Source organism: Oncorhynchus tshawytscha, linkage group LG19 (assembly GCF_018296145.1).
Source record: "Oncorhynchus tshawytscha isolate Ot180627B linkage group LG19, Otsh_v2.0, whole genome shotgun sequence".
Classification (NCBI taxonomy): Eukaryota; Metazoa; Chordata; class Actinopteri; order Salmoniformes; family Salmonidae; genus Oncorhynchus; species Oncorhynchus tshawytscha.
Window position 1 is genome coordinate 17,912,759 of NC_056447.1, and position 21,945 is coordinate 17,934,703.

A 21,945-nucleotide genomic window follows, 5' to 3' on the forward strand; every position below is an offset into this window, starting at 1 on the left:
GTGAAAGTGGGGGAGAGAGAGAGAAGAGAGAAAGAAAGAAAGCGATATTGATAGAGAGAGAAAGGGAGTCAGGGGCAGTTCAAACAGTATGGCCACCCGTTTCTCACAGCAGGTGGTTAAAACAGACTGTATGCCTGTGATTTTCTACTCGCACAACAGTGAAATCAGGTCATTCCATTTGACAGACACGTAATCATGAAAGCTCTGGTGAAAAATCAGCCCGCTTTCGTTTTTTGCTGCACATTTCACTATTCCCCTGGGCTGTTAGATACAGTGAATGAGATGCCACATCAGCACCCCCCTTCACAGCCTACAAGTGTCTGTGCTGTCTACTTGTTGGCCAACGTCAAACAAGTGTGTGACTGCCCGAGAAAGGCTGGCATATCATTAGCGATAAGGTAAGATGCATTCAAATGTGCAGGTATCTGCATACTATGCATACAAACAAAAACAGAGTTCCAGAAATGTAACTCATGTGTGCGAGGCAATTTTGATCAAACAGCAACAGCGAAGCAAACAGAAAACCTGTCGCAAGCTGCACATTGCAAACGCTCAGCTCCAACACCTTGATGCCAGGAAAGAGACAGACGGAATGAAAGAGAGAAAGAGAGAGAAAGCAAATGATTGGGAGGAGACGTTTCCGAGCTTACCTTCTGCAAAAACAGACATGGGTTGCAAAAGAGAGGGAGAAAAGACAACTTAAGGAGGAACCGTTTGTTTCAGACAAACACACAGAACTGCCACAGATACAGATGCAGTCAAATATATTGGCACCCTTGCACTCCACAATGGAGTGCAATGAAGCAAAATGGCCCGTTTTCTCTTTTCAAAACTGGTTGAATGGCTATTTTCACCCTGCAATTACACATAAACAAGAATCACTCATCTCCAACCAAATTAATTCCAATTTTGAATAATTTAGTCCAGGCCTTTGACATTGAAAAATCACAATTGCAGTTTATATAGATTGTTCTTGTTCTTCTTGGTCTCGTGCGGTTGTAAATCAAACAAATACACAATTTTAACTTATTATAGAAGAAACAGTGAATGGTGTAAGGGTGGCAATATATGGGACCACATCTGTAAAGCAATAACACTATCACTAAATAGGGGACAGATGCCACTCACAGCATTAGAAATGGAAGAGCCCCTACCATCATACGAGAGGGCTTGAAAAGTACGTACCGAAGGACATACAGCTACAGGCTACAGCATAGCACCCCCCCCCCCAAAAAAAAACACTTCACTAACCTGGCCCTAGATCCGTTTGTGCTCTTTGTCAAGGCGTGACAATTGCAGAAGGAGTTGGCAAGAGAACAGACACAGACTTGCACACAGTCTACCACTTTAAATGGTTACTGTAAGACGTACCTCCAGCAGATGTCCAACGAGGGGCCTCCACAGGATCTCTATACGATCCATGTTGACCAGGCCGGTCTCCAGCAGCTTGGCTACCGCAAATAGAGACGGCTCCTTGACACGGGACGACAACAGAACACAGGGGTGATCGGTTTGGTGGATATAGGTATTAAAACAATAAGGCCCAAGGAGGTATGGTATATGGCCAATATACCACCCGCCTGGATACATTTGGCATTTTAAGATGGCTAGGTGGGACAACCGCATATCACAGGCATAGTAACTGAAATCCTCAGTAAAGTAGCTAATCAGCAGAGTCAGAGCTGGGGGGGGTCAAGTGGGAGTTCACAAAAGGCCTTTTTGAAAAGGGGAGGAGGGTCTTTGATCTTTAACCCTACTCTTTGAAGAGGTAGTAACACAAGGCTCATGCAGAAGACAAGAGAGGTCATACATTGTTGCTCTGGCTACATCTACAATAATGAAGTACCTGTGAAGTAATTACCTTGTTAGTCCCATAGGCCATCTCCATAGCCTCCAGAGAGAGGGAGCACAGTGCGTTGATCAGGTGGTGCAGTGACACGTCATCTAGGTACTGGGAGCTCTCAAAGAGTCTCGACAGGATGTTGGAGATGAAAGGCAGATCTGTCATCACAGCTGTGGTCAGCACCTGTAATACACAGGCAACACGGGGAGTCAGAGAGCTGAACGGTGAAGCTGGTGGGCTGAAGAGCTGTAGCAAACAGCCAATGACACCCTATGGGAGTTGTTGCTAATTGATGCAGAGAATTTGACTCGTTACAGCGCGACTGCGTAAGGCAGGGAGATAGTCTTACCGTGCTGGGCCCCTCTACTGCACGACCAGGCTTCAGAGCACCTCCAACCCCAGGTTTCAGGCCTAGGATCCACACCAGGTGCTGGGAGAGGAGAGGAAAGGGGGAGATAGATAGAACAGGAAGGGCATAAAAGGTGGTGAGAAAAGTCAAAGAGAGTGACTCCCTCAGACAACTTCTGCTATACCATAAAACAAGAAATTGAAATATTTAGGCTTGTCAATAGCCGAAAAATCCAGGAAATCCAGGCATGGCTATAATACACTGTAGAGCTGTGCCAGTGTGTTTGTGTGGTGGGTACAGTATGTTGGTAGTGTACCTGCAGCGTGGCCAGCACCAGCTGCCAGGAGGTACCCAGCACTGCCCCGTGGCAGTGGGCCAGGTTCAACAGGGTCCGCATACACTGGATATTCTTAGCCGTCAGCTGAGTGAGAAAGAGGGAGAGAAAGGGTGAGAGAGAGAGACAGACAGCTATATCACACTACTGTCTGTACTGTATTATGTGAACGTCTAACATGTGCCCTCTAGTTGTGTTGTTGTAGTAATGTTGTGTAAACGTCCCTTACCACCACAGTGCCTTGGGGCTGTACAGTGAGAGGCTGTCCCACAGCCACCACCTGCTGATGAGACTCACTGGAGGGACTGATGATCTGCACAGTCTGGCCCTGAATAGAGTAGGCTGAGGAGCACACACACACACATTTATTTAGAGTCTTCAACGAAAGTAATGATCACAAGGACTAAATCGTCTGGAGGTCAATCAATATATTCACTCCTTAGTTGAAATGAGTCCTGTTTTTTTTCTCCTCACAATGTAGCTCAGACAGACACCCTGATAATAATAACACGAGTCAATTCCATTCATATACTAGACTGAGTGACTGAGACAAGCCAGCTACATGCTAGACTTGATTAATTAACTCGTAAGGCAAACACCCATCCTGCTGAAACCAATTTGCGAGTTCTCTCTCACAGCAAATATGCAAAGTGTGTGTGTGTGTGTGCGTGACTGTGTGTGAGAGTGTTTGTAACTGTTTGTGTAACCCCCCAACACATTCATCTTGGTGCTGCTACACAGATGGAACAGGGAACCGTTGAGGCACAGCCAGAATTTAATGATATACAGGGCCTTCGTGAAAGTATTCAGACCCATGGACTTTTCCCACATTTTGTTACATTGCAGCCCTATTCTAAAATGTATTCAATTGTTTTTCCCCCCCTCATCAATACCCTATCATGACAAAGCAAAAACAGGTTTAGGCATTTTTGCAAATGTATTAAAACTGAAATAACAATAACAAAATAATTCAGACCCTTTACTCAGAACTTTCTTGAAGCACCTTTGGCAGTGATTACAGCCTCGAGCATGCTTGAGTATGACGCTACAAGCTTGGCACACCTGTACTTGGGGGAGTTTCTCCCATTCTTCTCTGCAGATGTACTCAAGCTCTGTAAGGTTGGATGGGAAGCGTTGCTGCACAGCTATTTTCAGGTCTCTGCAGAGATGTTCGAATGGGTTCATGTCCGGGCTCTGGCTGAGACACTCAGACATTCAGAGACTTGTCCTGAAGCCACTCCTGCATTGTCTTGGTTGTGTGCTAAGGGTCGTTGTCCTGTTGGAAAGTGAACCTTCACCCCAGTCTGAGGACCTAAGCACTCAAGCAGATTTTCATCAAGGATCACTCTGTACTTTGCTCCTTTCATCTTTGCCTCGATCCTGACTAGTCTTCCAGTCCCTTCTGCTGAAAAACATCCTCACAGCATGAGGCTGCCACACCACCATGCTTCACCATAGGGATGGTGCCAGGTTTCCTCCAGACGTGACGCTTGGCATTCAGGCCAAAGGAGTTGGTCTCTTGGTTTCATCAGACCAGAGAATCTTGTTGCCTTTTGACAAACCCCAAGCGGGCTGTCATGTGCCTTTTAATGAGGAGTGGCTTCCGTCTGGTTACTTTAGCATAAAGGCCTGATTGCTGGAGTGCTGCAGAGATGGTTGTCCTGGGAGGTTCTCCCATCTCCACAGAGGAACACGGAGGCTTGTCAGAGTGACCATCGGGTTCTTGGTCACCTCCCTGTCCAAGGCCCTTCTCCCCCGATTGCAGTTTGGCCAGGCGCTCACCTCTAGGAAAAGTTTTGGTGGATCCAAACTTCTTCCATTTAAGAATGATGGAGGCCACTGTGTTCTTGGGGACCTTCAATGCTGCAGAAATGTTTTGATACCCTTCCCCAGATCTATGCCTCGACACAACCCTGTCTCGGAGCTCTACAGACCATTCCTTCAACCTCATGGGTTGGTTTTGCTCTGACATGCACTGTCAACCATGGGACCTTAAATAGACAGGTATGTGCCTTTCCAAATCATGTCCAATCAATGGATTTTACCACAGATGGACTCCAAGTTGTAGAAACATCTCAAGGATGATCAATGGAAACAAGATGCACCGGAGCCACAATTCGAAACTCATAGCAAAGGGTCTGAATACTTACGTAAATAAAGTATGTTTTAAAAAAAAGTTGTAATACATTTGCAAACATTTCTAAAAACCTGTTTTCACTTTGTCATTATGGAGTATTGTGTGTGGATTGCTGAAGATTTGTTTTTATTTAATCCATTTTAGAATAAGGCCGCAACGTAACAAAATGTGGAAATAGTCAAGGGGTCTGAATAGTTTCTGTATGCGCTGTATGTGGTGGTTAGTATGGAGATCACACACACACAGTCAGGGCTTTAGAGCTGTACACACAGAGAGACTTGCTAATTAAGTGTACACAAACAACTACCTACTGTTTTATCAAGTTCCTCAGAGGCCCATATGTTTATTTATCACAGAGCTGATACCCTACTATATGTAGCAAAGCCACGAGAGCGGCCGCTATGAACGCACACAAAACACCCTCGGGGTACTGACCCTTGTTGTTGAGGTTGGTTGCGTTACTGCTAAGGACAGTTAGGGCATAGTGTGGGGGCAATGAGGCCTTGCAGATGGCTGTGATGAAGGCGTCGCGGGGCGTGACCAGGCCCAGACGACCACACAGAGACGCCATGGTCAGCTCCGCCTTCAGGATGCTCTCTGTCGCCGTCTCATCAGTACTGGAGGGGGACGAGACACACAGAGGGTTATGGGTTTGGAACAAACACAGAGGAATGCTTAACTGCCGCAACGTTTGGACTCATTGCCTTGTGGGAAAAAAACAAGTCTCAGAATACCGTTTCATCAACGGACACATTTCACAACAACACATGGTCTTGTAGCTTCAAGAGAAACTTTGGTTGCTCCGGATCTTAACACTGACCTTCAGTTTCACCTGTCACACCTTCAAGTTACTTTGAGGGGAAACTATACTGAACAAAAATATAAAACGCAACATGTAAAGTGTTGGTCCCATGTTTCATGAGCTGCAATAAAAAAATCCCAGAATTGTTCCAAAGGTATTTCTCTAAAATGTTGTGCACAAATTTGCTTACATCCCTGTTGGTCTGTATTTCTCTTTTCCCAAGATAATCCATCCACCTGACAGGTGTGGCATATCAAGAAGCTGATTAAACGGCATGACCATTACACAGGTGCACCTTGTGCTGGGGTCAATAAAAGGCCACTCTAAAATGTGCAGTTTTGTCACACAAGACAATGCCACATATGTCTGTGGGAGCATGCAATTGGCATGCTGACTGCAGGAATGTCCACCAAAGCTGTTGCAAGAGAATGTAATGTTAATTTCTCTACCATAAGCTGCCTCAAACGCCGTTTTAGAGAATTTGGCAGTATGGTCAACCAGTCTCACAACTGCAGACCACGTGTAACCACGGCAGCCCAGGACCTCCACATCTGGCTTCTTCACCTGCAGGATCGCCACACCAGTCACGAGGACAGCTGTTGAAACTGTGGATTGTCTGCACAAACTGTCAAAAAAACGTGTGAGGGAAGCTCATCTGCGTGCTTGTCGTACTCTTTAGGGTCTTGAACTGACTGCAGTTCGGCAACTTGACCAACTTCAGTGGGCAAATGCTCACTTTCGATGGTCACTGACACGCTGGAGAAGTGTGCTCTTCACGGATTAATCCTGGTTTCAACTGTACCAGGCAGATTGCAGATGGTGAGTATGGCGTCCTGTGGGCGTGTGGTTTGCTGATGTCAACGTTGTGAACACAGTGCCCTATGGTGGCGATGGGGTTATGGTATGGGCAGGCGTAAGCTACGGACACTGAACACAATTGCATTTTATTGATGGCAATTTGAAGGCAAAGACATACCGTGACGAGATCCTGAGGCCCATTGTCGTGCCATTCATCCTCCGCCATCACCTCATGTTTCAGCATGATAATGCACGGCGCCATGTCACAAGGACCTGTACACAATTCCGGGAAGCTGAAAATGTCCCAGTTCTTCCACGTCCCGCATACTCACCAGACATGTCAACCATTGAGCATGTTTGAAATGCTCTGGATCGACGTGTACGACAGCGTGTTCCAGTTCCCGCCAAAATCCAGCAACTTAGCACAGACATTGAAGAGGAGTGGAACAACATTCCACAGGCCACAATCAACAGCCTGATCAACTCTATGCAAAGGAGATGTGTTGCGCTGCATGAGGCAAATGATGATCACACCAGATAGTGACTGGTGTTCTGATCCACACCCCTACCTTTTTTCTTAAAGTATCTGTGACCAGTTGCATATCTGTATTCCAAGTCATGTGAAATCCATTGATCAGGGCCTGATGAATATATTATTTCAATTGACTCATTTCCTTATATGAACTCTGATCTTTGAAATTGTTGAATGTTAAGTTTATATTTTTGTTCAGTGTAAATAAATTGACTTTGAGGTGATCTATAAGAAGGGTTGTTACCTGGCATCCAATAGGAGTGAGAGGGCAGCCAGTAGACCACACCAACACGCACTGACCATCTCCTCCCAGACGAGATGGGCTTCTAACAGAGAAACAGCCGTTAGCAACAGAGTGGACAAGAAATATACATTTGTACCGATATCTATATTTAAACGCTACATCAGAATTCCTCTTTGAATAGGGATGATAACACATTCATCACTGTAGTAAGCCTACATATATTAAACACCCTCAGGAACAGTAGGTATTGGAATGCCCACTAGAGGTCAATAAAATTGCAAGCTAGGGTTCAGCTCCTTGTGTGGGCCCAGAGAAGAGCCCCGGTCCTAGCCCTCGACCCTCCCTCATCCTCCTCCCCCCTCTTCACCAGGCTCAGCTTGGGCGTTCTGGTCTGGGTTGGCCTCCCTGCGTACAGCCACCTCCTCCTCCTCCTTGGCCAGTTCTCTCTCTATCATGGAGGTGATGCCTCGGACCAGGTCCAGCAGGGCGCTGAAGGCCACAGACATGGCATAACCCTCTGGGATGGACGGGGGCTCCACCTTGTCCAACATCTCCAGACTGGGGCAGGGAAGAGGAAAGGGAAACGTATGATATGACACATTGTGTATGTGTGTGTGTCGTGTGTGTGTGTCTACACACACACACATTCTTACGCGTTTAACCCAACCCCTCTGAATCAGAGAGAGCAGAGTTAGGCCAACGAATCCACAGCTAAATCAACTCCTTGTGTCTACAAATGTGGTGTGTGTTGGGGGGGCTCCACACAAATTGTGTGTATGTCCCAAGGAGCTACATGCAACCAGAAACAGTCATTCAGCTCCCACTAACAAACACACGCAATAGACTGCTGCAGGATCAGCTTTCCCTGGCCATGTGTTCATTACAGACACACGACGAGCTGTTAGACAATGTTGACTGACAACTCTGTCCTGCATCAACAAACCAACCAGTTCAATTCTCTAGTCTATCAAAACACCAGCATTGCTCAATCTCCTCATAATTACAGACAACCGATCACATTCCCTTGCTCCTGACCCATGCATAAAGGGAAAGGGGGATACCTAGTCAGTTGTACAACTGTACGCATTCTACTGAAATGAGTCTTCCGCGTTTAACCCAACCCCTCTGAATCAGAGAGAGCAGAGTTAGGCCAACGAATCCACAGCTAAATCAACTCCTTCCATCCCTCTAACAGGCATAGTGTGTGTCATGGGGTGTCTGCTGTGTTTGTGTTCTCTCTGTTCCTGCCGCTGTCTCCGTTCCCTCACTCAAAGACAGCAGCTTGTTAGAGTAGAATAATGACAACATTTAAAGGCCAACAGTCCCCCAGGGTGTCTAGGTTTTTGATAACGGACATAATTTTGGTTTAAAATCAAACTGTTTCTCTCTGGTTCAACTGTCTCCAATAGACTGTGTCCCTGTGTGTGCTAATTGGATGGATGATTCAAACCTAGACAGACATAGCTAGATGTGTGTGTGTGTGAGTATGTGTGTGTGTATGTGTGTGTACATACATACACACACATATATACATATTTATATTTATATATATAGTACTACTCACTAGGTAGCCTTGGCGCTGCCCTGCACACTGACGGTCATGAGGGGGATCCAAGTACCGCGGTACTCGAAGGCAGCCTGAGTGATCAGACTCCCACCCTGACCTCCGGCTCCTGGACCACCCTGGGCAGCCGCCTGGGCCCCCGACCCAGACCCACCTCGGGAGGGAGAGCGAGAGAGATGGAGGAATGGAAGGGGGAGGGAAGGAAGAAAAAGAGAGCAAAAGATTGCTGTTAGTTTTGAGCCGGAACCAAAGCCTTCGCACCCTGCAGACCAGAACCTTCCATACCCTCATGAGTATCCTAATCCTATCCTAGATATTCCTCTTCTTTACTTTCTTCCCAACTACAGTCTCAAGCTGTAACACCGGTAAAGACAACATTAGCTCCTTCTCAGTGTGGTCCTCACCAGCAGGGGCATTGGTGGCAGCAGGGTTGCCTGTGTTGGGGACGATGAAGAGGGACTGGATGAAGGAGCCCAGGGCGTTAACGATGTCCCGGAACACCTTGGTGGAGTGCTGCTTCATGTCATAGGACTGGCAGAAAGACCTGGAGGGGGAGAGAAAGGATGTCGCAAAAGTTTCTTTAAAAAAAAAAAAAAAAAAAATATGGAGACTGTTGAAGTTGTGTGTGTGTGTGTGTGTGTGTGTGTGGTAAGGTTAGTGTCGTATGGTGAGGTCAGTGATGTGTGTGTTGAGGGTGCGCTCCTCCTCTTCACCGTAGCAGGTGTGGCTGTACACACAGCCTGTGGACGGACTCCACGGCCACGGCTCTGAGCCACTGAGGCTTCTCTCCATCCAGGAACTTCACCAACAGGGACAAGAAGATCTCACACTCCGTCACCTACAACCACAACACAGACAAACACACCTCAATCCTCAGATCCCCAAGATAACTATCCACATATGGAGGTCTCTACAATAAGAAGACAACAGGATTTGTGGAAAATTTGAATTTCCTGAATTTGACTGAAATCAAAAATGGAATTGACCCAAACTATAGTTCATGCCTTGGCTACTACAACTGTAGTTGTGTTTGATGATTTAGGTACAGAGAACACAGGTAGTAACTACTGTAACTGACTTTCACCAGTAGGCTGTAGAAGTGTTTGATAATCCCCGGGACTCACCAGTAGGCTGTAGAAGTGTTTGATAATCCCCGGGACTCACCAGTAGGCTGTAGAAGTGTTTGATAATCCCCGGGACTCACCAGTAGGCTGTAGAAGTGTTTGATAATCCCCGGGACTCACCAGTAGGCTGTAGAAGTGTTTGATAATCCCCGGGACTCACCAGTAGGCTGTAGAAGTGTTTGATGAGCACAGACACCACTCTGAGCAGCCTCATGCAGATGGGGAAGTAGGGTTTTTCTACAGGGGCTGGGGAGGCAGCGCTGCTGCTCCCCTGGCGGAACTTGATGTTGGGGGAGAACAGCTTGATGACCAGCGGACAAACACGCTCCTTCAGCAGGAAGCTGAACTCCTGGTGCTATATAGGGGTCAGAGGGCAACGGGTGGGGTCAGCAGGAGGTGGGGGTCACAGTACAAATACAAGACACACACACCTACATCGAGATGGTAGTATTTCTATTTCAATGCATATAATACTCAATTGTATTGCATTATATTGTACTATACTTTACTGTATCCTATTATATTACGGCCTCACTGTCGTACCTCTGGGGGCCCCATGTGCATGTCATCAATGTCCTTAAAATGTTTTTAATAAATCATTTTGACAGTAACCCTCCAAAAAGTAATTCATAAACCTTTTTAATTCCCATATGAAGTAGGAAGCAAAGTGTTTTTCTTTAGGAATGTGACTAAAAAAAGTGCCTCAGGCCTTGAACAAAAAACTAAAAAGTAACAGATTGAAAGTACAAGGGGATATCGGTGAAGAAATGCTGTGGTCAAGGCTACAACGGCGCCAGTGCAATGACTGAAGCTTCCTCAAGTGTTCAAAAACGTGTATCAGACCGAAAAGCTTCTTAGTAGAATTTAAGATCAGAACTACCTAAGAAAACAATTTCTCCGTAGAAGCGACAGTTACAGGGATGGTAAAAACAGCTTGATTGCCGTAACAACATCAGGGAAACTGGGCATAAGGGAGGGGTGCTTCAAATACAGCAGTTCTGCAACGTCTTTAATTGAGCCTCTCATTCTCCTTAATTGCCGGCTCTCAACATGTTACAGAAGGAGATTAGCTGTGTAGGAAGCTCTGAGGACAGATGGTCTGGATACAGGACAGCCAATAAATTGCCAGATGCAAACAGATAATCAGTTCTTGAGGCCTTAAAACAAAAAAAGCTGTTTGCGATTTCTTTCATACTGGTGAACCGGCATTTGAGTTGGGGTGTTGCAAATATCAACAGTCCCGTCTCTCTTTTGTATCCTGGCACGCATCATTCAAGACTACGTTTAAATTGTGTGCAGCGCAATGGACATATAACGCACAATATGTCTCAGGAAAGACTGTATGGGTTGGCGACGCTCGGTATAGAAGTCGGGCCTACAGGCCGTGGTGAAAACATGTGCACAAAAGAGGACTCCAGGAGAACAGCGTAGTCGCTCAAGTTTGATCTAATTTGATTTACCTTGAACATTGCAGACCATTAGTGTAAGCTTTTAGCCAGCAAAACCTGCCAACTTCAACAATATAGTGCCTGAACTTATCCTCAAACCGACTACTTTTTGCCCTCACTGTTAGGCTATTTGATGTCATTTTTTGTAAAAGGTTTATAAATAGCAGATAAATACGGTATATAGCTATAGATAGTACCTCGCATAATTAAACCATTTCTAGTAAGCTAGTGTTTTGAGTGTGAGCTGACTATTATTTGGCATTAATAGTTTCTCAACTTTCTATCCAAGCAGGGAGAGCGCGTGGACGGCTCATGTCATGCAGGTTCAGATAGCTGATTACTAAGCTGTGCTGTATCGGCTATCCAAATTGGTAGCTGATTGGTACGCTGTTGCATCGGAAATGGATTTTACAAATCTGCAATGTTTGAATTTCCAACTTGAATTACTAAAGAAGTAATTACAGTGGATTCAGAAAGTATTCAGACCTTCACTTTTTCCACATTTTGTTACATTACAGCCTTATTCTAAAATTCATTACATAGTTGTTTTTCCTTCATAAATCTACACACAATAACCCATAATGACAAAGGTAACACAGGTTAATGTTTTTTACAAATATATATATATTTTTTAAATGAAATATGACATTTACATAAGTATTCAGACCCTTTACTTAGTACTTTGTTGAAGCACCTTTGGCAGTGATTATAGCATCAAGTATTTTGGGGTATGATGCTACAAGCTTGGCACACGTGTATTTGGGGAGTTTCTCCATTCTCTGCAGATCCTCTAAAGCTCTGTCAGGTTGGATGGGGTGCGTCGCTGCACAGCTATTTTCAGGTCATTCTAGAGATTTTAGATCGGGTTCAAGTCCAGGCTCTGGCTGTGTGCTGAGGGTCGTTGTGTGCTGAGGGTCGAAGGTGAACCTTCGCCCCAGTCTGAGGTTCTGAGCGCTCTGGAGCAGGTTTTTATTCAGCATCTCTGTACATCTCTGTACTTTGCTCCGTTAATCTTTCCCTCGATCCTGACTAGTCTCCCAGTTGCTGCCGCTGAAAAACATCCACACAGCATGATGCTGCCACCATACTTCACCATAGGGATGGTGCCAGGTTTCCTCCGGACGTGAATTCAGACCAAAGATTTCAATCTTGGTTTCATCAGACCAGAGAATCTTGCTTCTCATGGTCTGAGAGTCCTTTAGGTGCCTCTTGGCAAACTACATGCGGGCTGTCATGTGCCTTTTACTGAGGAGTGGCATCCGTCTGGCCACTACCATAAAGGCCTGATCGGTGGAGTGCTGCAGAGATAGTTGTCCTTCTGGATGGTTCTCCCATTGCCACACAGAAACTCTGGAGCTCTGTCAGAGTGACCATCGGGATCTTGGTTACCTCCCTGACCAAGGCCCTTCTCCCCTGATTGCTCAGTTTGGCCCGGCAGCCAGCTCTAGGATAAGCCTTGGAACTTCTTCCATTTAGGAATGATACAGACGATTGTGTTCTTGGGGACATTCAACGCTGCAGATATTTTATGGTACCCTTCCCCAGATCTGTGCCTTGACACAATCCTGTCTTGGAGCTCTACAGACAATTAATTCGACCTCATGGCTTGGTTTTTGCTCTGACATGAACTGTCAACTGTGGGACCTTATATAGACAGGTGTGTGCCTCTCCAAATCATGTCCAATCAATTGAATTTACCACAAGTGGACTCCAATCAAGTTGTAGAAACATGATTAATGGAAACAGGATACACCGGAGCTCAATTTTGAGTCTCATAGCAAAGGGTCTGAATACTGAATACTAATATTGCTGGGGGGTGGGTTTTATGTAAAAACAAACTTTCCACTTTGTCATTATGGGGTATTTTGTGAAGATTGATGAGTATTTTTTTATATAAAAATGTTAGAATAAGCTGTAATATAACAAAATGTGGGAAAAGTCAAGGGGTCTAAACACTTTCCTTATGCTCTGTATTGCGACCAGTCAGAAGTCTAAAAATGGCAGCGTTTTTAGACTGATTTTTTAAAGTACATGTTATATTGAATAGAAGACACTATTTGTTGTTTTACCAGTTATGAACATATTGTTCAAAGAAAAGCCCAGTGGTTATTTAGACTTTAGCTAATACATGTTCATTTTTTTGCTGCGGTATCATTTCGGTATAGAGTATCGTGATGCTAAACCTGGAATTTCAAGTCATAATCCTGGTATCTTGACCATGCGGAAACCTATTTTTCTAATGATTGGTCAGAATTGCAAGCCCTCGCATGGGGAATTGTTGATTTTGCAAAAACAAAAATTGCGATTGCAAAAATCCTGTGTATTATGTTGCATGTTTACCTGCAGGAAGACCCCAGGGAAGTCGTTGAGGACTGACTCCAGGAGCTCCAGACCAAACGTCCTCGTCATTTCTGTCATCCCCACTAGCCAGTAGGGGGCATCAGCATTCACTAGCTGACATAGGTCCTGGATAGGCACACACAACAAACATAGGAATATAGACATGCACATAGGACAGCTGGATACAGCTACTAGCATTGTATCAGAGGCAGTCTGTAAATCTAGGCTGTACATACATGACCAAAAGTACGTGGACACCTGCTCGTCGAACATCGCATTCCAAAATCATGGGCATTAATATGGAGTTGGTCCACGTTTTGCTGAAATAGCAGACTCCACTCTTCTGGGAAGGCTTTCCACTAGATGTTAGAACATTGCTGCAGGGACTTGCTTCCATTCAGCCACAAGAGCATTAGTGAGGTCGGGGACTGATGTCGGGCACTGAGCTCTTCAGTAAGGCCATTCTACTGCCAATATTTGACTACGGAGATTGCATGGCTGTGTGCTTGATTTTAAAAACCTCTCAGCAATGGGTGTGGCTGAAATAGCCAAAGCCAGTAATTTGATGGGGTCCCCTCATACTTTTGTATATAAAGACAGCCTGGCTGTATTTCATTACACAAAGTTGTTCCCTCCCTTCTCCTGCCCTCATTCATAGGGTAAACCCTATCTATACCCCCTCTTCTGATGGGCGAGAGGGTGCAGGTGGGGTACAGTGAGCGGTATGGAGGACTGTCTCCACCTGGTGGACGTACCTGGAACAGCATGTAGGCGTCTTTAGCACTGGGCCGCAGGGTGCTGACAGACCTCCGGTTCGTGTTACCCTGGACTGGAGTAGGCTGCTCCACGATGCCTGGAGGAGAGAGGGAGGTGAGGAGGGGAGGGAGGTGAGGAGGAGGGGAGGGAGGTGAGGAGGGAGGTGAGGAGGAGAGAGGGGGAAAGAACACATGGGAGAGACAGTCATTGGACACAGCTGTGGATACAAGCCTGGAGGGATCAATCGCTCACGGTCAAAGAAACAGACAATCCACATACCATCAAATAACACATTCTCAGAAAAGACCTATCCAACACCTACTACAAGAGGGAAAAGTCACTTAATTAAATAGTGATTCTCAATCCTAGCTCACATACTAAACCAAGAATGCAGAGTGGGAAGACAGCAGTGTGAAATCTGACAGGGCCAAACAAAAACTCATTATGTATTCATTGAACGCAGGCTTAAATCACAGGATAAGCAGCTTTAGGCAATCTAAGGAGAAACTAAATCCCTTCCCTTACTCTGTGACAGGTTCAAAGTTAGAGGAGGAGGGTAAGAGAGAGAAAGTGTGATGCAGAATACTGAAGGACAGAAACGGTTCAGTCCAAGCATAACTCAAATTTCCCATGAGCCCTCCCGACCCTAACCTTTGAAGCACTCGTCCTCGGCGACCATCCTCTCAAAGACCACGGTGACGACCTGTCTCACGGTGGCGGCGGCCGTGTTGTTGGTGATGTTGTCCTTGGTGAAGTGCAGGCGGAAACACAGCACGATGGCCTGGGAGGGAACAAGGGGAGAGGAGACACAGGCTCTGTTACAATACTCAGGCTATCAAGCCATGCACTGGGGAATACATTCTAAGTGGTATGTTAGTATGGACAATTGAACGTAGACAGATCGACTCAGGCACACATCTGGATTCACATGCACGTGGAAACCAACTAGAATAGCACATGATTTCAAGGGCAAATATGAGACGTGTGTGGGACGAAGCATGTTCTATCTGACTGGACTGGGAATGTATGAAATGTCTGCAATGTGGGGGAAAATATTTACCTTCTGTAACATGAGGCAAGATACCCGTGTTTGTATGATGTGTGACTGTGTGCACGCATGACAACATTTGGTGTTTGTATGATGTGTGACTGTGTGCACGCATGACAACATTTGGTGTTTGTAGACAGTGTGAAGTTCGGGGTACCTTGGAGAGTATTTCGTCATGTACTACAGTGTTGGTGGTGAGCAGCACTAGGACAGTCTGCAGCAGCTTCAGTTCCTCCAACCCGTTCTCCATCAACTGCCACAGCATGTTAATGATGTTCCCTGCTGCAGCCTGGTGAACACACACAGGCACACACACACACACACACACAGACTTGTAGCATACTTGTACATCAAGGAGGCAGTGACAGTCACAATCAACAAGGAATGTGACAGAAGCACTAGAGCTCACAGACACGTACACACAGATCAACAGAGAATTAGACACAGACACACAGGGGAGCAGCCGACCAGACCAGCTCTGAATACATCAGGGTCGTCAAGGCACGCACCTTCATTACACCAAACCCAGCAACTGTGGCACTCCAGAGCAGTGACTCACAAATTTTCCTTGGGTCACATCCTGAGGTCAGAACAAACCAACAGAACTCGTACAAAACCAGTGGAACTGAGGGAAGTAGTCAGTTGAAGAAAATAAATAACCTGTCCTTCAAAAGTGGCAGCAAACAGGATCCATGACAGGTCATTTTCTTCCTAAGGCAAAACTGACACCCGTTCACTCATTAAAACCAAGACATTTAATCAATACTGCAGGAGCTTCGTTCCTCTTCCCCATGTCCAGTGTTTCCCCTAAGATTTTTTTCTGCAGTGATGGAAGGGGAAGCAGGTGGGGGAGGAGTTTGGATGCATTGCTACTAACAGGGGGAGAGGGGTGCAGTGCTACTAGCGTTAGCACAATGACATGCTAGCTGTTCCTATAGAGACTTGGGAGCCAACAACTATCCATTTAAAAGTGTGTCCTAGTAGTTAAGCCCTGGGCTTACAGACACACAGACAGTGATATATAGAGGGGAGGTGCTGGAGCGTGGCAGAATTCAGGCAGGGAGTCTGCTGATAGCACGTAAACACAGCCAGACAGGCATGGTGAACACAGGCAGTCAGGCGGGCAGGGAGACAGTCAGTCAGGGTGTTCTTATTCACACAGTAGGCCTGGCTGGCTAGCCGGTCGGTCAAGGTGTCCCTGATAACGCCAGGCAAGTCAAGTAAACTGGCCTCAACCGGGGAGGGCCAGTCACAATAGCCTGGGTTCCATGTTGAGGTGTAGGTAGTGTTTTTACAGAGACAAGGCTTTGCAATGCAGTGTGAAGCAAAAAGTAGAAAACCCACCCTCTCAGTCAGAGTCGGTGGTATTTAAAGTGGTATAAGCCCAGGGTCCGAATAATGTGCTCGCCCTGCCCCCGACTTCAAACGCAGGCCTTCATCCAGACCAAAGCGCTGTTCCCCGGGCTTAGAATGAGAACGTAGAATGTCTATTGTGTAGCAGCGACCATGCAGGAACAAGAGAGTACACCGCCACTTTCAACTGTCCCGGCATTTAGCACAGTGTGCATTGCGCTGGGCTTAAAAATGATACGAGTTACAGCAGGTTTGACATCAGCTAGGACCATTTCCCTCCTAAATAATTCATCCTTCTCAATCACCACGGTACACACATTGATAATGCAATTCTAATGGATTATTAATCAAAGTGATTATAAAAGCGTTAGGGGCGAGCCTAAAACATCCCCTTACTCATGTGTTGATGTACGTGGGAGACTAAGTGAAACATCGGAAGTTGGGATTAGCCCCATAGTGGTCCTGTGTTCCTCACCTCAGACACCACCTCGTGGGTCATGAGTCTCTGGACAGCAGCCAGACACAGCTGGGTGATCTTGGGCTCCTTGGTGCCACAGCCCATCAGGAACGGCTGGACCACCTCCGAGCTGTTCTCCTTCAGGGCTAAGGGGGAGACGATACACGGGCACAGTTCACACATCAAATCAGGCAGCTGTTGTAGAACACAACCACACCTTGGGCATCTCTTTTGGAACGCATTCTTCGCTTGTTTGAATTAGGCCTAATCACCGATCTGTACGTGGATAACTGGTTCAGCAAAAACATCTCTCTCGCACAAACGTACACAAGGTATTTATGGATGTCCCTCCCTCCTTCACTTACACGCCAAGATGTCGGTGTTCCTCGCGGCGATGGTCTTGATCTTGACGATCCCGGACTCGGCAGCCTATAGGAAAGCACAGACAAGAGGCCCATTAAGATTACATTTACTTATACGTTCCTTATGATGAGACCGCTGACGATGCGTTACCACCTCCATTGTTACACCCGAGGTAGACATCTCCTCGTCCTTATTAATGATCCTCAGAGAGAGAACACAGAGGACAGAGAACACAAGCGTGGCCAGAAACATTGAGGTCTGGAAGCAGTTAAATCCCTTTACCTGAGAGGAGACAGAGGGGGAACCATATTGATTTCTCTTTTTGGAGCTGTCCTGCCTGACATGTTTTATTTAACTAGGCAAGACAGTTAAGAACAAATTCTTATTCACAATGACAGCCAAACCCTAACAGCGCTGGGCCAATTGCGCTGGGTCTATGGGACTCCCAATCTCAGGCTGGTTGTGATACAGCCTGAAATCGAACCAGGATCTGTAGCAACGCCTCTAGAGGGAAGGAGAGAGAGAAGGGCGGAGGGGGAGAGAGAGAGAGAGAGAGAGAGAAGGGCGGAGGGGGAGAGAGAGAGAGAGAGAGAGAGAGAAGGGCGGAGGGGAGAGAGAGAGAGAGAGAGAGAGAGAGAGGGCGGAGAGGGAGAGAGAGAGAGAGAGAGAAGAAGGGCGGAGGGGGAGAGAGAGAGAGAGAAGGGCGGAGGGGGAGAGAGAGAGAGAGAGAGGAGGGGAGGGGGAGAGAGAGAGAGAAGGGCGGAGGGGGAGAGAGAGAGAGAGAAGGAAGGCGGAGGAGGGGAGAGAGAGAGAGAGAGAGAGAGAGGGCGGAGGGGGAGAGAGAGAGAGAGAGAGAGAGGGGCGGAGGGGGGAGAGAGAGAGAGAGAGAGAGGGGGGAGGGGAGAGAGAGAGAAGGGGCGGAGGGGGAGAGAGAGAGAGAGAGAAGGGCGGAGGGGGAGAGAGAGAGAGAGAGAAGGGCGGAGGGGGAGAGAGAGAGAGAGAGAGAGAAGGGCGGAGGGGAGAGAGAGAGAGAGAGAGAGAAGGCGGAGGGGGAGAGAGAGAGAGAGAGAGAGAGAAGGGCGGAGGGGAGAGAGAGAGAGAGAGAAGAGGCGGAGGGGGAGAGAGAGAGAGAGAGAAGGGGCGGAGGGGGAGAGAGAGAGAGAGAGAGAAGGGCGGAGGGGGAGAGAGAGAGAGAGAGAGAGAAGGGGGAGAGGAGAGAGAGAGGGAGGAGGGGGAGAGAGAGAGAGAGAGAGAGAGAAGGGCGGAGGGGGAGAGAGAGAGAGAGGGGGGGGGGAGGGGGAGAGAGGGCGGAGAGAGAGAGAAGGGGCGGAGGGGGAAAGAGAGAGAGAGAGGGGGAGAGAGAAGAGAGAGAAGGGCGGAGGGGGAGAGAGAGAGAGAGGGGCGGAGAGAGAGAGAGAGGGGCGGAGGGGGAGAGAGAGAGAGAGAAGGGCGGAGGGGGAGAGAGAGCGGAGGGGGAAGAGAAGGGCGGAGGGGGAGAGAGAGCGAGAGAGAGAGGGGCGGAGGGGGAGAGAGAGGGGCGGAGGGGGAGAGAGAGAGGGCGGAGGGGGAGAGAGAGCGGAGGGGGAAAGAAGGGCGGAGGGGGAGAGAGAGAGAGAGGGGCGGAGGGGGAAGAGAAGAGGGGGCGGAGGGGGAGAGAGAGGGGCGGAGGGGGAGAGAGAGGGAGGGGCGGAGGGGGAAAGAGAGAGAGAGAAGGGGCGGAGAGAGAGAGAGAGAGGGGGCGGAGGGGGAAAGAGAGAGAGAAGGGCGGAGGGGGAGAGAGAGAGAGAGAGAGGGGCGGAGGGGGAGAGAGAGAGAGAAGGGCGGAGGGGGAGAGAGAGAGAGAGAAGGGCGGAGGGGGAGAGAGAGAGAGAGAGAGAAGGGCGGAGGGGGAGAGAGAGAGAGAGAGAAGGGCGGAGGGGGAGAGAGAGAGAGAGAGAGAGGGGCGGAGGGGGAGAGAGAGAGAGAGAGGAGAGGGCGGAGGGGGAGAGAGAGAGAGAGAGAAGGGCGGAGGGGGAGAGAGAGAGAGAGAGAAGGGCGGAGGGGGAGAGAGAGAGAGAGAGAAGGGCGGAGGGGGAGAGAGAGAGAGAGAGAGAGAAGGGCGGAGGGGGAGAGAGAGAGAGAGAAGGAAGGGCGGAGGGGGAGAGAGAGAGAGAGAAGGGGCGGAGGGGGAGAGAGAGAGAGAGAGAGGGCGGAGGGGGGAGAGAGAGAGAGAGAGAGAGAAGGGCGGAGGGGGAGAGAGAGAGAGAGAGAGGGCGGAGGGGGAGAGAGAGAGAGAGAGAGAGAAGGGCGGAGGGGGAGAGAGAGAGAGAGAGAAGGGCGGAGGGGGAGGAGAGAGAGAGAGAGAAGGGCGGAGGGGGAGAGGGAGAGAGAGAGAGGGGGAGGGGGAGAGAGAGAGAGAGAGAGGGCGGAGGGGGAGAGAGAGAGAGAGAGAGAAGGGCGGAGGGGGAGAGGGGGAGAGAGAGAGGGCGGAGGGGGAGAGGAGAGAGAGAGGGCGGAGGGGGAGAGAGAGAGAGAGAAGGGCGGAGGGGGAGAGAGAGAGAGAGAGAGAAGGGGGAGAGAGAGAGAGAGAAGGCGGAGGGGGAGAGAGAGAGAGAGAGAGGGCGGAGGGGGAGAGAGAGAGAGAGAGAAGAGAGAGAGAGAGAAGGGCGGAGGGGGAGAGAGAGAGAGAGAGAGGGGGAGAGGGAGAGAGAAGGGCGGAGGGCGGAGGGGGAGAGAGAGAGAGAGAGAGAAGGGCGGAGGGGAGAGAGAAGGGCGGAGGGGGAGAGAGAGAGAGAGGGCGGAGGGGGAGAGAGAGAGAGAGAAGGGCGGAGGGGGAGAGAGAGAGAGAGAAGGGCGGAGGGGGAGAGAGGGCGGAGGGGGAGAGAGAGAGAGGAGAAGGGCGGAGGGGGAGAGAGAGAGAAGGGCGGAGGGGGAGAGAGAGAGAGAGGGGGAGGGGGAAAGAGAGAGAGAGAAGGGAGAGGAGGGGGAGAGAGAGAGAGAGAAGGGCGGAGGGGGAGAGAGAGAGAGGGCGGAGGGGGAGAGAGAGAGAAGGGCGGAGGGGGAGAGAGAGAGAGAGAAGGGCGGAGGGGGAGAGAGAGAGAGAAGGGCGGAGGGGGAGAGAGAGAGAGAGAGAGAAGGGCGGAGGGGGAGAGAGAGAGAGAGAAGGGCGGAGGGGGAGAGAGGGGGAGAGAGAGAGAGAGAAGGGGCGGAGGGGGAGAGAGAGAGAGAGAGAGAAGGGCGGAGGGGGAGAGAGAGAGAGAGAGAGAGAGGGGAGGAGAGAGAGAAGGGCGGAGGGGGAGAGAGAGAGAGAGAGAGAGAAGGGCGGAGGGGGGAGGGGAGAGAGAGAGAGAGAGAGAGGGCGGAGGGGGAGAGAGAGAGAGAGAGAGAGAGGGAAGGGCGGAGGGGGAGAGAGAGAGAGAGAGAGAGAGAGAGAGAGAGGGGAGAGAGAGAGAGAGAGAGAAGGGCGGAGGGGAGAAGGGCGGAGGGGGAGAGAGAGAGAGAGGAGAGAGAAGGGGGGGGGGGGAGAGGGGAGAGAGAGAGAGAGAGAGGGCGGAGGGGGAGAGAGAGAGAGAGAGAGGGCGGAGGGGGAGAGAGAGAGAGAGAGAGGGCGGAGGGGGAGAGAGAGAGGGGGAGAGAGAGGAGAGGGGGAAAGAGAGAGAGAGGGGCGGAGAAGAGGCGGAGGGCGGAGGGGGAGAGAGAGAGAGAGAAGGGCGGAGGGGGAGAGAGAGAGAGAGAGAGAGAGAGGAGGAGGGGGAAAGAGAGAGAGAGAGAGAAGGGCGGAGGGGGAGAGAGAGAGAGAGAAGGGCGGAGGAGGGGAGAGAGAGAGAGAGAGAGGGCGGAGGGGAGAGAGAGAGAGAGAGAGAAGGGCGGAGGGGGAGAGAGAGAGAGAGAGAGAAGGGCGGAGGGGGAGAGAGAGAGAGAGAGAGGGCGGAGGGGGAGAAGAGAGAGAGAGAGAAGGGCGGAGGGGGAAAGAGAGAGAGAGAAGGGGCGGAGGGGGAGAGAGAGAGAGAGAGAGAAGGGCGGAGGGGGAGAGAGAGAGAGAGAAGGGGCGGAGGGGGAGAGAGAGAGAGAGAGAAGGGGGCGGAGGGGGAGAGAGAGAGAGAGAGAAGGGCGGAGGGGGAGAGAGAGAGAGAGAGAGAGAGAAGGGCGGAGGGGGAGAGAGAGAGAGAGAAGGGCGGAGGGGGAGAGAGAGAGAGAGAGAAGGCGGAGGGGGAGAGAGAGAGAGAGAGAAGGGCGGAGGGGAGAGAGAGAGAGAGAGAGAGGGGCGGAGGGGGAGAGAGAGAGAGAGAGAGAGGGGGAGGGAGAGAGAGGGGGAGAGAGAGAGAGAGAGAAGGGCGGAGGGGGAGAGAGAGAGAGAAGGAGAAGGGGCGGAGGGGGAGAGAGAGAGAGAGAAGGGCGGAGGGGGAGAGAGAGAGAGGGCGGAGGGGGAGAGAGAGAGAGAGAAGGGCGGAGGGGGAGAGAGAGAGAGAGAGGG

The 21,945-nt window shown here is 49.4% G+C and overlaps 1 protein-coding gene across 4 annotated transcripts in view; it reads right to left on the reverse strand.

Annotated features, from left to right (window-relative positions):
- LOC112218180 (protein MON2 homolog) overlaps positions 1 to 21,945 on the reverse strand; it is a 52,787-nt gene that overhangs the window by 15,205 nt on the left and 15,637 nt on the right. For 2 of the 4 annotated variants that reach the window (XM_042301411.1, XM_042301410.1), the window contains exons 2-20: positions 17,495 to 17,558; positions 17,148 to 17,275; positions 15,477 to 15,608; positions 14,923 to 15,052; positions 14,271 to 14,368; positions 13,516 to 13,641; positions 9,888 to 10,082; positions 9,317 to 9,441; positions 9,008 to 9,147; positions 8,604 to 8,757; positions 7,407 to 7,597; positions 7,040 to 7,121; positions 5,099 to 5,280; positions 2,756 to 2,868; positions 2,509 to 2,613; positions 2,193 to 2,273; positions 1,862 to 2,026; positions 1,372 to 1,473; positions 651 to 653 (exon numbers count right to left, since the gene is read on the reverse strand). In XM_042301411.1, coding sequence (XP_042157345.1) covers positions 651 to 653; positions 1,372 to 1,473; positions 1,862 to 2,026; positions 2,193 to 2,273; positions 2,509 to 2,613; positions 2,756 to 2,868; positions 5,099 to 5,280; positions 7,040 to 7,121; positions 7,407 to 7,597; positions 8,604 to 8,757; positions 9,008 to 9,147; positions 9,317 to 9,441; positions 9,888 to 10,082; positions 13,516 to 13,641; positions 14,271 to 14,368; positions 14,923 to 15,052; positions 15,477 to 15,608; positions 17,148 to 17,275; positions 17,495 to 17,558 — 2,316 coding nt within the window. The remainder of the gene's footprint in view (positions 1 to 650; positions 654 to 1,371; positions 1,474 to 1,861; positions 2,027 to 2,192; positions 2,274 to 2,508; positions 2,614 to 2,755; positions 2,869 to 5,098; positions 5,281 to 7,039; positions 7,122 to 7,406; positions 7,598 to 8,603; positions 8,758 to 9,007; positions 9,148 to 9,316; positions 9,442 to 9,887; positions 10,083 to 13,515; positions 13,642 to 14,270; positions 14,369 to 14,922; positions 15,053 to 15,476; positions 15,609 to 17,147; positions 17,276 to 17,494; positions 17,559 to 21,945) is intronic. The other 2 variants (XM_024378769.2, XM_042301412.1) reach the window with 1 other exon arrangement.